This window comes from Megascapheus bottae, chromosome 14 (genome assembly GCF_031878675.1).
Source record: "Megascapheus bottae isolate mThoBot1 chromosome 14, mThoBot2.hap1, whole genome shotgun sequence".
NCBI lineage: Eukaryota > Metazoa > Chordata > Mammalia > Rodentia > Geomyidae > Megascapheus > Megascapheus bottae.
The window spans coordinates 4,421,202-4,437,949 of record NC_143522.1 but is presented as its reverse complement, the minus strand read 5'-3'; the positions used below and the strand labels follow the sequence as shown (position 1 = coordinate 4,437,949).

Here is a 16,748-nt window from a genome sequence, read left to right as displayed (position 1 = left end):
TTACTTGGCCCTCACTGTATCTTTGACCAGTTTTTTGGCCAGTACTGGGCCTTGAACTCAGGGCTTGGGTACTGTCCTTGGGCTTTCTCAAGGCTGGAGCTCTACCACTTTAGCCTTAGCACCACTTCCAGCTTTTTTCTATGTATGTGGTACCAAGGAATCGAACCCGGGTCTTCATGTATGCTAGGCAAAGCACTCTACCACTAGGCTAAACTCTCAGGCCCATTTTTTTCCCCCTCTACTTCAGTTTTAACTATACTGGGCTCTTTTCTCTGGCTAACATGCTCTTGTGCAACACATTCCCATACCCTGCACCCTTGTTTCATTCTGGTTTCAAGAGTCTCCCTGTAAGAAAGCTTTTCCCCCTATCCCTTTTTAAATAATTAATTTTTTTGTTCTGACCCTATATTCCTAGATATTTGTGCTGTTTTTTGTTATTGCAATTCATTATTTCCCTGTGTATACTTTTCTTCACTATTTTCCCTGAATGCAGAAACTTTATGTTCTTTGCTGAATCTAGTACATTCTAAGTCTGTCATATCATAACCCTTCAAGATTTTTTTTTTTTTTTGCCATTCCTAGGGCTTGAACTCAGGGCTGAATTGGGCTTTCTCAAGGATACAGCTGTTCCACTTGAGCCATAGCACCACTTCTGGTTTTTTCTGTGTATGTGGTACCAAGGAATCAAACCTGGGTCTTCATACATAGTAGGCAAGCACTCTACCACTAGGCCAAACTCACTGCCCTGGCTCTGGTTTTTTAAGGCTAGTTATTGCTATTACCCAGGCCCATCTCCACCTCTTGGTCTCAAGTGAGTCTCTTACTTAAGTCCCCTGAGGAATGGAGACTCAGAAATATGCCATTATATTTTTCCTCTCTGGCTTTGTTGTTGAATTCTGAGTTTCAGGTTTTTGAATGCAGAGACTTGAACTTGTGGGACAAGTATGATGCTATTTGAGCCCTGAAGTACTTTTGAAAATGGTAATTCTGGGCCAGGAGTTTGGCCTAGTGGTTAAAGTGCTTGCCTAGCATGCATGAAGACCCGGGTTCGATTCCTGAGGCTCAAGTGGTAGAGCTCTAGCCTTGAAAAAGTCCAAGGACAGTGCTCGTGCCCTGAGCTCAAGCCCAGGACTGGCAAAAAAAAAAAAAGAAAATGGTAATTCTTTTAGGACTTTTTGGTAGACTTAATGTTAGGTTATATTGATTTGTAACCATTACAATTTTCCAGGCATGTTGTTTTGATAACTTCATTCTGTTCTTATATTGTTTAAACAACATTTGTGTGTGATTTTGTGTCGGGAGGGATGTAGGGGCTTGAACATGGCCTGCCTATGGTCCCAGATTTTTTTTTGCTTAAGGCCAGCACTCTACTTGAGACACAGTTCTACTTCTGGCTCTTTTGGTGTTTAATTAGAGATAAAACTCTCATGAACTTTCCTTCCTGGGCTGGCTTTGGACTTTAATCCTCAGATTTCAGCCTCCTGAGTAGCTAGGATTATAGGCTTGAGCCACCAGCACCCAGCCTTGTTGCTTAATTTTTTTAAAAAAGCATCTTTTCAGGCCGGTGTTATTGTCTCATGCCTGTAATCCTAGCTACTTGAGGCCAAAATCTGAGAATGACCCATCAAAACCAACCCAGACACGCCAGTCCAGGAGACTCTTACCTCCAATTAACCAGCAGAAAGCTGGTCTTGAGCTAAAGAGCTCAGGGACAATGCCCAGGCCCAGAGTTCAAGCCCCATGACCAAAAAAAAAAGTATCTCTTCAGAATTAGAAGAAGAAATAGTAAACATATAGTAGTACTTCTAACTACTCCAAAAGAAGACATCTGGTGCTGAGGGAAGTTTGGTTTCTCTGTTTGGTTAACCAGCTGGTGGTTCTGGAAAAGAAAAGGCATTCACTGTTCTTGTTAAAAGAAGCTGGGTCTTTGTAGACTTTTAATGTAAGGGGTGACTTTGGGTTAGAGTTACTTAAGCAACTAGTCATCTGGAGATTGCGCGTGTGTGTATGTGTGTGTGTGCGTGTGTGTGTGTGTGTGTGTGTGTCTGTAAAGATGAATGTATTAACTGGAACCTGATGGGATTATCCTGGTTCAGTGTGTGTCATTCTCTCCTGTTTCCTTCCTCCTTCCTCTTTTCCTTGGTAAAAGATTTCTGTACTTGGAATTGTGCTTTTTTTCTCAGAATTACAGGGGTGACATATGTTGTTATAACCAGTATTTTGAATATTTATTCAAATAAGAATAACATCTACATTCATTAAGCTGGATTAATTTACAAAGACATTAAGCCTCACTCACTAATAAATATTAAATTGGAAATCGCATTGGAGTTGTAGCAGATGCCAGTTGAACATTCCACTAAATATTCAGCAGTTCTTCACATTTAATAACAAATGGTTCATTGGCCAATTGTTTTAAAGCCAATCTCACATTAGTTTAAGGTATACTCACCGGTTTCTGTAAATTGTTGATAGAGACATTTTTCTGCGAAAAGTTTCTAAAGTTAAAAACCAGTGGGTGCACACCTTATTTGAAGGTTAGGCTCCCTCTGCACATACTGGTAATGCCTATGAGTGGCCAGTCTTTGCAGTTTTTCTGAAATGGTAAGGCCTGAATTCTTGAGCTTCCCTCTGCAGTTTTGTTTCCCATAAGCTGGTATTAGAGAGGCTTCATAGCTACTATGGCTCCTTAATGCCCAGGAGACTTGGCTTGCAACTGACCTTTACCGCCGCCCCTGCCATGGCATTAGACATTACAGCTGTTGTTGCCAAATACTCTGCTAATATTCCCTCTTGAATAATAATTCCTTGGGGGACCAGGAGTTTGGCCTAGTGGTAGAGGGCTATCTTGCATGAAGACAAGGACAGTGCTCAGGCCATGAGTTCAAGCCCCAGAACTGGCAATAAATAAATGAATAATAATTCCTTGGGTACAATTTGGCTCATGCTTGTAATCCTAGCTACTCAGGAAGCCGAGATTTAAAGATCATGGTTCAAAGCCAGGCTAGGCAGGAAAGCTCATAATAATGTTTTCTCTAATTAAGCACTAAGAAAGTGGTAGAGCACTGTGAGTGAAAAGCCATGCAAGAACATGAAACCTTGAGTTCAAGCCCCATTACCAGGAAACAAAACAAAATAAACAAACAAAAAATAAAGTAATAGTATATTTTGCTTATTCTATTACATCTTCTAGTTATTGTGAAAATTCATACCTGAAAATAAATCTGCTTCTAAGAGAATGACTAGTTATTTTCATACAAAAGTAGTATACAAATACTTTTAGTATAGTACCTTTTGCAATCAATTTCTTTCTTTTTTTTTTTTTTTGCCAGTTGTGGGGCTTGAACTCAGGGCCTGAGCACTGTCCTTGGACTTTTCTCAAGGCTAGAGCTCTACCCTTGAACCACAGCACCACTTCCAGCTTTTTTCTATGTATGTGGTGCTGAGGAATCGAACCCGAATCTTCATGTATGCTAGGCAAGTACTCTACCACTAGGCCAAATACCCGGCCCACGTTGTTTTTGTTTTTGTTTTTTCATGGTTATGGGACTTGAGCTGGGGCCTTGGCACTTTCCCTGGCTGGCTTTGAACCAAGATCCTCAGATCTCAGCCACCTGAGTAGCTAGGATTACAGGCGTGAGCCACTAGCAACCCTTGCTTTTGATACTTTACCCAGACCTTTTCTCCTTGTCTCCTCTCAACATTGGAACAGAAAAGGACAGCATATAATATATTTATATAGTTACAGGTAAATATAGATAGATGTAAATAATAATCAATGACTCACTCATGTTCTCAGCTCTACCCATAATATTCTTCTACCTATTGAAGTCTAGAATGTCATTTGATCTTTCTTTTATGCATCCATACACAGGGGGAAAAAACAAGGACAGGTAATGCTATTTGCTAATGCATTTTTATGTTTTAGTTAGGTTTAATCACAGGAAGTTTCAACATCTTTTTGATAAGTTTGAATAGATCTGACTCTTTTAAGATCCTGCAGGGGGCCAGGAGTTTGGGCTAGTGGTAGAGTGTCTGCCTAGCATGGAGGAAGACCAGGGTTTGATTCCTTGGTACTAAATACATAGAAAAAGCCAGAAGTAGTGCTGTGGCTCAAGTGGCAAACCACTAGCCTTGAGAAAGCCCAAGGACAGTGCTCAGGCCCCAAGGTCAAGCCCCAGGACTGGCAAAAAAAAAAAAAAAAAAAAAAAAAAAAAGATCCTGCAACCCAAAAGTACAATTTGGAGATGGAGTAAGTGTCAAGAAGTGGGAGAATTAGATATTCATGAAGGATTCTACCTTGAATAACCAGGTTGATGCCAGAATGACATTATAATGAACATAGTGGAGAAAATTAAGAAGTGTTATTTTTTTTAAGAGGAAGGTTTTGAGAGGAGAGCAAATAATTCAGGGTATAGTAGGATCCATAATGAGATGGATGTGGTATAGGAAATATTGGATCATAAATAAATTGAGATATAGTAGGACACATCTAAGGAGAAAAGGCCAGTAGATGGATGGAAATGTAAACATATATAGAAAGATGGATCATTGGCCAATAGGTGGCACTCGTGAGAATGTAGAAGAGGCTCAAAGTCTGTTGAGGACTGGCAAGTGGACTAGGCAAAGAAAAAGGGGTGGGGTCTGCATATGGAAGCAAGGAATGATTCCTTAGTATGCTAAATTAAACTACGCTGCATTTAGTCAGCGCCCTCTGTGGACAGACATTGATACAGGGTTAGTTTGCTGTAATAAGCCATCGGGGCTCCACTCTGTCCAGTCCCCAGAATCGTTGAAACTAAAACTTTACAGCGTATTATTCCAATGTGAAACAGACCCCAGACCACCCAGGAAGGGGTAGGAGAGATGTCAAATCCTGAAATCCAAGTTGAATGTGCTATTTATTTGTAACATTCTGATGGCTTTGAACCTTGATCCTCACTCAGATCTCAGCCTCCTGAGTAGCTAGGATACAGGCATGAGCCACCATGCCCGGCCTAGTAGTTAATTCTTTAGTGCGCAGGCTGGCTTTGAACCTTGATCCTCAGACCTTAGCCGCCTGAGTATCTAGGATTACAGGTGTGAGCCACAGTGCCCAGCTTAGTGGCCAGCTTTTACTTGAGACTTTATAATTTAAATAAGCCTAGTTAAAATTTTACTTCTAAAGCTGGGCATGGTTGGCTCATACTTGTAATCCTAGCTACTCAGGAGGCTGAGATCTTGAGGACTGAAGTTCAAAGCCAGCCTGGGCACTAAAGACCGTGAGATTCTTATCTCCGATTAACCACTAGAAAGCCAGAAGTGGTGCTGCAGCTCAAGGAGTAGGGCGGTAGCCTTGAGCTGAGGGACAGCATCCAGGCCAGAGTTCAAGTCCCATGACTGAACAACAACAACAACAAAAATAGCTGGCCACTTGGTGACTCATGCCTATAATTCTAGCTGTTCAGGAGACAGAGGTCTGAGGATCATGGTTCAAAGGCATCCCAAGTAGGAAAGACCTGAGACTATTATTTCTGGTTAACTATCTGAAAACTGAAAGTGGCCTGGGGTTCAAATGGTAGAGCGCTAGCTTTGAGCAGAAAAGCTTAAGGACAAGCTGGGTGCTGGTTGCTCATACCTGTAATACTAGCTACTCAGGAGGCTGAGATCTGAGGATCTAGGTTCAGAGCCAGCCCAGGCACAAAAGACTATGAGACTTTATCTGCAATTAACCACTAGAAAATTAGAACTGGTGCTGTGGAGTCAAGTGGCAGAGTGCTAGCCTTGAACTGAAGAGGTTAGGGATAGTACCAAGGTGGTTATGGTGGTGGTGGTGGTGGTGGTGGTTGTAGTTGTAGTAGGGCTTGAATTCAAGGCTTGAGTGTTGTTTCTGGGCCTTTTCACTCTACCACCTTAAGCCAGTGTTTAGATCTGAATTTCCTGAGTAGCAAACTTATACTTGTGATCCACCGGTGCTGATATGAAGTAGTTTGTGTTTTTTGTTTGTTTGGTTTTGGTTTTTGGTTTTTGCCAGTCCTGGGGCTTGAATTCAGGGCCTGGGCACTATCCCTGAGCTTCTGCTCAAGGGTAGCACTCTGTCATTTGAGCCACATCGTCATTTCTGGCTTTTTCTGTGAATGTGGTACCAAGGAATTGAACCCAGGACTTCATGGATGCTATGTAAGCCCTCTACCACTAAGCCATATTCCCATCCCAGTAGTTTTTAATTAAGCATTTAAAATTTAATTTGGTTGATGAGAATCTGTAGGGAAATGACCCATGCTATGACCTGAATAATAGGAAAAGTTATGCAAAAAATGAGGAAAAAAATAATCCAGGCACAAGAAATAACTATTGTTACATCCCAGAGCAGAAAGTCGGCTTGTTCCTGGAATGAAAGCCACGTTAGCCTGCTTGGTTGAAAAACCAACAGGTATTCTGGTAATTATCATAGCATAACTGGTAAAATGATCATTTATTCTCAGAAGCTCATTACTTTTAAAGTTCTTTAATTCTTCCACAAAGTTTTTTCCCAAAGACTTACACACTGATGAGGTAATACTGGAAGGCATTCAAGTCCCAGTCAAGCTTAAAAAAGAAAGATTCCTATAGCTGTTATAACAAATGACTGGACATTAGGTAACTTGAAACAATACTCGTGAATTCCTTATACTACTGAGGGTCAGATGTCCAAAATGGATGCTACTGGGGCTTAAGTCAAGGTGCCAGCGGGGAGAGGAGAGGATTTCCTTTCTTTCTCAATTTTTGGAGCCTCCTACCTTTCTTGTATTTCCACCTCTATCTTACAAACTAGTGATGCTCTCTCCATTCTTCTCTTCCTATTAACATCTCCCTGTGTCTTTTCTGCCTCCCTCTTCCACTTTTAAAGACAATGGAGACTACATTGGGCCTCCATGGATAAGCTAGGATAATCTTCCTATTTTAAGACCAGCTTTAAATTGGTTAGCAACTTTAATTCCACCTGCAACCTCAATTCCCTTGTACCATGTAACCTAATATATTGTCAGACCCCAGGGATTAAGGCATGGCTATCTTTGGTGTACTATTTATCTTTTTCCTTGACACATCTCTTGTTAAATTCTAAAGTCATATATGGTAGCCAGGAACTTGCAGATCATTCTGGATCCTGTCAGGAGGCCCAGTAATCAATTTGAGCTTAAGAACTGCTGAGTGATCAATACACATTTTCTAATTGTCTTACTAGCATAAAGTATATAGTAAGTTCAAGAATGGAACAATTCAGGGGCTGGGAATTTGGCCTACTGGTAGAGTGCTTGCCTAACATGCACAAAGACCCAGGTTCGGTTCCTTGGTACATAGAAAAAAGCTGGAAATGGTGCTATGGCTCAAGTGGTAGAGCTCTAGCCTTGAGAAAGCCCAAGAACAGCACTCAGGCCCTGAGTTCAAGCCCCAGGACTGGCAAAAAAAGAAAAAAAAGAATGGAACAATTCAATTAGCAGTTTTACTTACATTGTGGTAGTGAACTGATTAAAAACACTAGATTTTTTTTCCTCTGTACCACATACACAGAAAAGCCAGAACTGGTTCTGTGGCTTACGTGGCAGAATTCTGGCCTTGAGAAAGTTCAAGGACAGTGCCCAGGCCCTGAGTTCAAGCCCCAGGACTTGCAAAAAAAAAAAAAAAAGTTACCATTTAACAAAACAGTTTATAACTACAATATATCTTGATCAGTGACACCCCTTTTAACATTCCCACTCATCCCTCCCTCAAATTTGTTTTTAACTTTTTACTTTTATTACAGAGTTCTACTTGTGGATATGGAAAAGATTGAGGAACAATTTGCTAATCTACATATTGTTAAACGCTCCTCACAACCTAAAGAGCCCACTTACCTGCTTGGCATTGACACATCCAACACTGGACAAGCAGAAAAAGGGAGCATAGTTGCTGTTTTATGTTCTAATGGCTCCATAAGAATATATGATAAGGAAACACTAAACATACTACGTGAATTTAGTGGACATCTAGGGCTTCTTAATGGAGTCAAATTTGCAAATTCTTGTGACAGTGTATATTCAGCAAGTACTGATGGCACCGTAAAATGTTGGGATGCTCGATTAGCCAGTGGAAAACCCATGCAACTGTTCAAGGGTTACCCTTCTAATACTTTCATCAGCTTTGATATCAACTGTAAGGATCATGTCATTTGTGCTGGTACAGAGAAAGTGGACAATGATGCACTGTTGGTGTTTTGGGATGCAAGAATGAGCTCTCAGGATCTGTCTACTGCTAGAGACCCACTGGGTACATATTCAGAGACACACAGTGACGACATCACTCAGGTACATTTCCATCCCAGCAATCCCAACATGCTTGTCTCCGGCTCGACTGATGGCTTGGTAAATGTATTTGACATTAGTATTGATAATGAAGAGGATGCTCTGCTCACAACCTGTAACTCTGTTTCATCAGTAAGCTGTATTGGTTGGTCTGGCAAAGATCACAAACAGATTTACTGCATGACACACGATGAAGGATTTTGTTGGTGGGATTTAAATCACTTGGACTCCGATGAACCAATTACACGATTGAGCATCCAGGATGTGAGAGAAGTCCTTAATGTGAAAGAAGGTAACATGGATTATTTGATTGGTGGCCTCTATCATGAAAAGATGGACAAGTTGTTTGTTATGGGAGGAACAAACACGGGAAAGATTCAGTTAATGAGTTGCACTACATCAGGACTGAGCCACGTGGCCAGCCTTCCTGGAGGGCATACTGCCACCGTTCGTTCCTTCTGTTGGAATATGCAGGATGATTCTTTGCTGACTGGAGGAGAAGATGCACAGTTGTTATTCTGGAAACCTGGAACAGGAAATCTGGAAGAGAAGACCTTTACAAAGAAAGACAGCCGGAAAATAGCCTCCTCTGTGCATCAGCGAGTCCGCGTCCATAGCAACGAGTCCTATAAGAGAAAGAAAACGTGATGCGACATTGATGTTAGAGTGTCAAGTACTGTGTTGTAGTTTTGGTCTACTGCCTATACTAGAAGTATTCAAAGCTATATATGTATGAAAAACAAGCAGTCCTGAAGAAGTGTTGAGAATGTTTTCAGGTTTTATATATATAAAAAAACTTTTCCTCTATTTAGTAAAAAAAAAAAATCTATGAATTGAAAGTAAAATTGTGTGCCTCATTTAAAAAACCCATCTGTTGAGTTACTGAATGCTGGGTTTAAAGAAATTGATCTGATATGGACTTTTTAGAAGTAATAGCTGGGGAAACAATAGAACAGGTGGTTTAGACTGTGTTTGTTTGGTTTTTTTTTACATTATGTGATCTTCATTGATTATAAATCCAAATCAGACTCTTTCTTTCATTTGAGGAGCTTCTGTTTACTATATCTAAAGTTTTTTTTGTTTGGGGGTTTTTGTTTGTTTGTTTGTTTTTTGCCAGTCCTGGGGCTTGAACTCAGGACCTTAGCATTGTCCGTGGGCTTTCTCAAGACTAGAACTCTACTACCTGAGCCACAGCACCACTTTTGGCTTTTTCTGTATATGAATCAAATTTGAGTCTTTGTGCATGCTAGGCAAGCACTCTACCACTAGGCCAAACTCCTGGTCCATAATATATTCTTTTTTTGGGGGGGGGGCAGTCTTCTGAGTTTAGCTCAGGGCCTGGGCATTGTCTCTGAGCTTCTTTTGTCCAAGGATAGCACTCTACCACTTGAGCCACAGCGCTGCTTATGCCTTTTCTGTTTATGTGGTACTGAGAAATTAAACTCAGGGCTTCATGCATGCTGTGCAAGCACTCTACCACAAAGCCACACTCCCAGACCATATATGGTATGATTCCATTTATATGAAATGCTAACAGGAAAAAAATATTAGTGGTAGCCTAAGGGGCAGAAGGTGGATGGAAGATGATGTGTGATTTGTTTCACCTAATATACTTTCCACTTTCACCTGTATTGTTGCAATGACAAATTTCTTTTGTTTCTCATGGCTGGATAATACTTGGTCATGTATGACATGTCTTACACATACTGATACCATTTCCTTTGGAGCGATACATAGTAGTGAGATTGCTGGATTATAGGCTAAGTTTTGCCTTTTTTTTTTTTTTTTTTTTTTTTTTTTTTGCCAATCCTAGGCTTGAGCTCAGGGTCTCAGAATTGTCCTTGGACTTTCTCAAGGCTAGAGCTCTACCACTTGAGCCTCAGCACCACTTCTGGCTTTTTACTATGTATGTGGTACCAAGGAATTGAACGTGGGTCTTTGTGCATGCTTGGCAAACACTCTACCAGTAGGCCAAACTCCCAGCCCCAGCTTTGCCTTTTCTTAGCTTAACTTTCTCCTCCATTACTTAGCCTCCTAGCCAAGTACTTTAGAGATATCGATTAGTATGGCTTTTGATGATCCGATATAAAGGTTTTCTTGCTGCACTGGTGGCTCACACCTGTAATCTTAGCTACTCAGTAGTATGAAATTTGAAAACTGAAGTTCAAAACTAGCCCTGGCAGGAAACATGGAGTTTTGGCTGTGAATTTTTTTTTTTTTTTTGCTAGTCCCGGGGGCTTGAACTCAGGGGCTGGCCATTGTCCTTGGACACTTTTTTCTCAAGGCTAATGCTTTGCCACTTGAGCCACAGCATCACTTCTGGCTTTTTCTGAGTATGTGGTACCATAGAATTGAACCCAGGGCTTTGTGCCTTCTTGGTGAACACTCTACCACTAGGCTACACTTTCAGCCCCTCTGTTGTGAATTCTTTCAAGGATTCAAAGGGGACTGAATTGAGTAAATGCCTTTATACATTGTTAACATTCATAGAGTTTCTCTCCAAGGTGAGTCCTTGGCTCCTCCTACATTAGGACTAATGATTCTCTGAAGCTGTGTGGTCTCTCTATCATGTCTATCTCTTGTGTGGGGAGTGGGGGAGAGACAGGAAGTCAAACTCGTATCTGAGACTTTTGCTGTTTGGCTGGTGCTCTACCACCTGAGCCATGCCTTTAATGCCTCTCTCCATCCTTTGAAGGGGACAGGAACAAGTAAAGGCTTTCCTACATTGCTTACATCCATATAGTTTCTTTTCAGTTTGAGTTCTTTCAAGGATTGCTGAGCCAGTGAACAAATGAAGGAAGGCTTTCTCATGTTGCTCACATCAATGGGATTTCTCTCTTATGTGTGTTCTTTCATGCCTTTACAGCTGAGGGGAAAGAGTGAATGCTTTCCCACATAGCTTATTTCCATACCTTTTCTCTTCAGTGTGAGTTCTTTCCTGGATTTGAGGGACATCTCATTGAGTAAATGCTTTCCCACGCTGCTTGCATTCCTAGAGTTTCTTTCCACTGTGTGTTCTTACACTGGAACAAAATGAAGGCTTTCTCACTTTGCTTACAACCATAGGATTTCCCTCCAGTTTGAGCTTTTCCATGTCTTCGAAGGGTATGGGAACAAGTGAAGGCTTTCTCATATTGTGTACATGCACAGAGTTTGTCTATAGTGCAAGTTTTTTCCTGAATTCGAAGGCCAGCATGAAGGCTTTGTCTAGTATGAGAGAGCCGCAGAGAAATGAGGCCTCTGTCTTTTTTTTTTTTTTTTTTTTTTTTTTTTCTTCTGCCAGTCCTGGGCTTGGGCTCAGGGCCTGAGCACTGTCCTTGGACTTTCTCAAGGTTAGAGCTCTACCACTTGAGCCTCAGCACCACTTGCAGCTTTTTGTATGTGGTACTGAGGAATTGAACCCGGGTCTTCGTGCATGCTAGGCAAGCACTCTACCACTAGGCCAAACTCCCGGCCCCGAGGCCTCTGTCTCATAAAGATGAGTATACGCAGATGAATAGATACATGTGAGCTTGAGAATACCTTCTAGAGCTGGGCCTTGGTGGCTCATGCCTGAAATCCTGGCTATTCAGGAGGCTAAGGTCTGAGGATCTCAATTCAAAGCCAGGGTGGCTAGGAAGGTCCATGAGATGTCTATCTCCAATTAATCACCAAAAAACTGGCAGTGAAAATGTGGCTCAAGTGATGGAACACTATCCATGAGCAAAAATACTCAAGAATAGCCCCTAGCATTGAGCAAAAAAGCTCAGCAACCAGGCTGTGGGTTCAAGCCACAGGACCAGCATACACAAAGAAACAAAACAAGCTAGGTGCCAGTAGCTCCCATCTATAATCCTAACTACTGAGGATTCTGGGGATTGGATGGAAGCCAGCCCAGGCAGGAAAGTCTGTGAGATTCCAGTTAATTGCCAAAAAAGTGGTAGAGCACTAACCATGAGCAAAATTGCTTACCCAGGTCAAGTTCAAGCCCCAGGACCAGCATACATGCATGTGTATGTGCGCACGCACATGCAAACACACAAAATCTAGGTGAGCTGACGAAGCATTTTCTTTCTCCTTTTTTTCCCCACCTCTATGGAAGGTGACGCTGGCCCCCGTATTTTACTCAGCTAATTCTCTTTGAATTGTGCTCTATCACTAGAGCCACACCTCCACTTCCATCTTTTTGCTGGCTAATTGAGATGGGAATCTCTTGTGTCTGATTTCCTGGGCCAAACTGTTGGTATTGCCCCAATCTTAGAAGTTCAGTCTCCAAAGCTGTGTTTTGTCTTTATAAAAAATACTCAGCCTCAGGCGTGTATGTTACAGAAAGCTGACTAAAACAAATACCTACTAGGTTGAGTGCTCTGGTAGATGATGCTGGGAAATCATGAGTCTCTACCTTTATAGCCTGTAATAGGTGAGACTGCATTTTGAATGAAAAATAGTTTACCCAATAGACTGACAAGAAGAAAGAAAAACAGAAGGGATGCCATGTGCAAAAGCACAGAGGCATAAAATACGTGTTTAATTTTAGTCATAAGCATTGGACTCAGTTCTTCCGAAGTTTCTCTGTAAACATATTCATAAAACATTTCTTAGGGTGAGTTACCTCTGCAGATGGCACATCTCATTTTTTTATATCTTCATTTTTCATTTTTTAATTCTGAAGACAATGTTTCACCGAGCCTCTTCCCTAAATGGCTAAAATTGTTAATATTACTGCTCCCAGAAAAATATAACAGTGCCAGTTCAAAGCCCTGACATTGACTTGTCTTACAGTTTTTGTATTTGGGAATTCTTCCTGACCATCATTTGTCTGATTTTTAGAGCATCTGAAAGATTGCCTTGTGGAAAACTTTTTCTTTTTGTTTTTACTGGCCTAATGCTTGTACTATTTAAGCCATGCCTCCAGTCAGGCATTTTGGTGGTATGTGTTTGTGTGTGTGTATGTACTTGTACTGGGACTTGAACTTGAGGTCTTTTGAGTAACACTTCTTTTTCCTTTTTTGCCAGTCCTGGGCTTGAGCTCAGGGTCTGAGCACTGTCCTTGGACTTTCAGAAGACTAGAGCTCTACTACTTGAGCCTCAGTATCACTTCTGGATTTTTCTATGTATGTGGTACCAAGGAATTGAACCCAGGTCTTCGTGCACGCTAGGCAAGCACTTATTTATTTAGCAGATTCCTTGGAGGTAGAGTCTCATAGACTCTTCTGCCCAGGCTGACTTTGAACCTCATTTCTCCATGTCTCAGTCTCTTGAACAGCTAGAATTATGAGCCTTTAGTGAGCATTTTTTCCTAGTCCCTTTCTTTCTTTCTTTTTTTTTTTTTTTTTTTTTGTGGGTCATGGGGCTTGAATTCAGCCTGGGTGCTGTCCCTGAGGTCTTCAGGCTAACACCCTACCCCTGGGCTGGGACGTTATCCCTAGGCTCTTCAGGTCTAGGCTACCACCCTACCCTTGAGCCACAGTCCCACTTCCTGTTTTCTAGAGGTTAATTGGAGATAAGAGTCTCAGGTCATTTTGTGCCCGGGCTGGCTTTGAACCTTGGTCCTCAGATCTCAGCCTCCTGAGTAGCTAGGATTACAGGAGTGAGCCACCGAGCCTGGCTCTCCCCTTCCCCTTCTTCTTTTCCCCTTTCCCCTTTCCTCTTTCTCCTTTCCCTTCCCTTCCCTTCCCTTTCCTTTCATGGGTCATGGGGCTTGAACTCTGGGCCTGAGCACTGTTGCTGAGCTCCTCAGCTCAAGGCTACCACCCTACCCCTTGAGCCTCAGTCCTACTTCCCTTTTTTTTTTTTTTTTTTTTTTTTTTAGTGATTTATTAGAGATAAGAGTCTCAGGGTCTTTAGTGCCACGATCCTCAGATCACAGCCTCCTGAGTAGCTAGGATTATAGGCATGAGCTACTGCCTGGCCCTAGCTCATTTTTATTTGGTAATTTTTATTGGGGATGGGCAAAGGCAATTAGATGGTTTTTTGCCAGTCATGGGGCTTGAACTTTGGGCCTGGGCAAGGCTAGCATTCCACCACTTGAGCCACAGCGCCACCTCCAGGGTTTCATGCATGCTGGCATGCTAGGCAAGCATTCTACCACTAAACCACATTCCCAGCCCCTGATAGTTTCTTGTGTGTGTGTGTGTGTGTGTGTGTGTGTGTGTGTGTGTGTTGGTCATGGGGCTTGAACTCAGGGCCTGGGTGTTGCCTCTGATCCTCTATCACTTGAGCCACAGCACCACTTCCAGTTTTTGAGTGGTTCATTGGAGAGAAGAGTCTCAGACTGGCTTTGAGCTGTGGTCCTCAGATGTCGGCCTCCTGAGTAGCTAGGATTGCAGGCATGAGCCAACAGTTCTTGTCTCCCCTAGTAGTTTCTAGTTAACAGCAGATCCTTCCATTCCCTGCCTGCCTTCTGTCTTCAGTCCCTTGCTTTCTGTAATGCTGCATGAAAGTAACTAAGTCTGGAGATCTCCTTCATTGATTAAAGTTGACGTCCACACCTTTATTACTCTAGGACTAAATAAAGGCCCCGGGTTTCCTTAGGAGCTTTAAAAATAATGTAGCTTGGCTCAGAAATTGACTGGCTATTAGAAGCCTTAACCAATTACACTTTCTCCAGAAATTCCCAGTGACTGCGATTCCCCCAAAGCCTTGAGCCTGGCTCTATTTCCCTGTTGGCTTCCTTGAAGAAAGCTGCAATGCTTCCTGACAACTTATTTTAAAAGTGAAGTGAATTTTTCTTACAAGCCTTAAAGACTATTGTAGATCCAAGTGCCATTCTGAAGCATCTGCTACAGCTTTCTGTCTACTTGTTCTTTACCTACCCCTCCACTGCTAGGCATCTGTCATGATGAGGATTTTTATGCTCATTTGTGACTTCCATCTGGTATAGGTAGCCATCAAGCATCGCTATCATTAGCACTAGCTAATGAATTAAGAAGTGTGTGTCTTGTCTTGTGAGTGCTTATTTTCTTCATAGAAGCCGTTTACTTGACCATGACTGGTGAGATTTGAGTTAGAATGCTGCTCGGTGCTGCTCATCTGCCCACAGAAATGTACTCATTAATAGATGCTTAGCTCCTCCTACATTAGGAATAGTGGTTCTCTGAAGCTGTGTGGTCTCCTTGCTTCTTTATATGGCTGCATCTTTGTGAAGCAATCTGTTGCTGCCTCTGGGCTTTCAGGTGGATCCCCTGGCAGCATTGTGGTTTGAGGTAGGTCAGAGTTTGTACTTGTACAGCAACATCTCCAGTTTGTATGAGGATATAGGGATTTACAGAAGTAATGTGTCTCCTGACTCAAAAACTCAAAACTCGGGGCTGGGAGTTTGGCCTAGTGGTAGAGTGCTTGCCTAGCATGCATGAAGACCCGGGTTCGATTCCTCGGTACCACATACGTAGCAAAAAGCCAGAAGTGGTGCTGAGGCACAAGTGGTAGAGTGCTAGCCTTGAGAAAGTCCAAGGACAGTGCTCAGGCCCTGAGCCCAAGCCCAGGACTAGCAAAAAAAAAAAAAAAAAAAAAACAACTCAAAACTCAAAGCAATGTAGGAATGGGAAATTGGCCCCTTTTATGGCCAGGTTCATCATCAGTGTCATGGATAGGAGGCAGTAATGTGATGCGGTTAGGAATGCAGGCTTCATACTCACCCCTCCCCTGCTTGACTGGCCATTCTCATCGTTCATTTTGGCAACATTTATGATACCTGTGTCTCCCCTTAAAAGCCAACTTCTGTTTGACTTCCTTCCTAAACTATAGGCCACTACCCTTGTCTATACCTCTAGTAAACATTGTGTCATAATGAGGTATTTACATCCCTGTCTCCTTATCAGATTCTCCCTCTCACTAGCTTGAGATGTATTGTCATATATGTCCAAATCAAGCATCTATAGGAGGTAATAATGCAACATGGTTAGGAGTGCAGGCTAGATATGAGGATCGTGTTTGAAGCCAGCCCAGGCTAGAAAGTCCTTGAGCCTTTTTTTTTTAACCAGTCTCGAGGCTTGAACTCAGGACCTGAGCACTGTCCTGGGCTTTCTCAAGGCTGGTGCTCTTATCACTTGAGCCATAGCACTACTTCTGGCTTTCCCTGTGTATATGGTACTGGGAAATCGAACCCAGGGATTCGAGCATTATACGCAAGTACTCTACCATTAGGCCACATTCCCCCTTCTTGGGACTTTTTTCCAATAAACTACCTGAAAACCAGAAATGGAACTTCGCCCACATGATAGAGAAGTAGCCTTGGGCTCAGGGACAGCTTTCAAGCCCTGAGGTCAAGTTCCATGACTGACAAAGAAAAAAAAATTAGTTCAGGCTTTCAGATTGTGAATGAGGGTCAGTGGTGGAGAACTTACCAAGTAGGTGGAAGACTTGGCTTAGACCTTCAGTATTAGAAGGATAGGTTGCAGGTGTGGCTCAAGTGGTAGCGCACCAGCCATCGGTGAAAAAGCTGAGTGAGAATGTGATGCTTTGAGTTCA

The 16,748-nt window shown here is 42.2% G+C and overlaps 1 protein-coding gene across 2 annotated transcripts in view; it reads left to right on the top strand.

The window, feature by feature from the left end:
- Positions 1-9,067, top strand: part of Wdr89 (WD repeat domain 89) — a 42,485-nt gene extending 33,418 nt beyond the window's left edge. For both annotated transcript variants that reach the window (XM_090344249.1, XM_090344248.1), the window contains exon 2: positions 7,763-9,067. In XM_090344249.1, the coding sequence (XP_090200375.1) occupies positions 7,779-8,948 (1,170 nt within the window). In that variant the 5' untranslated portion in view covers positions 7,763-7,778 and the 3' untranslated portion in view covers positions 8,949-9,067. The remainder of the gene's footprint in view (positions 1-7,762) is intronic.
- The last annotated feature ends 7,681 nt before the right edge of the window (positions 9,068-16,748 follow it).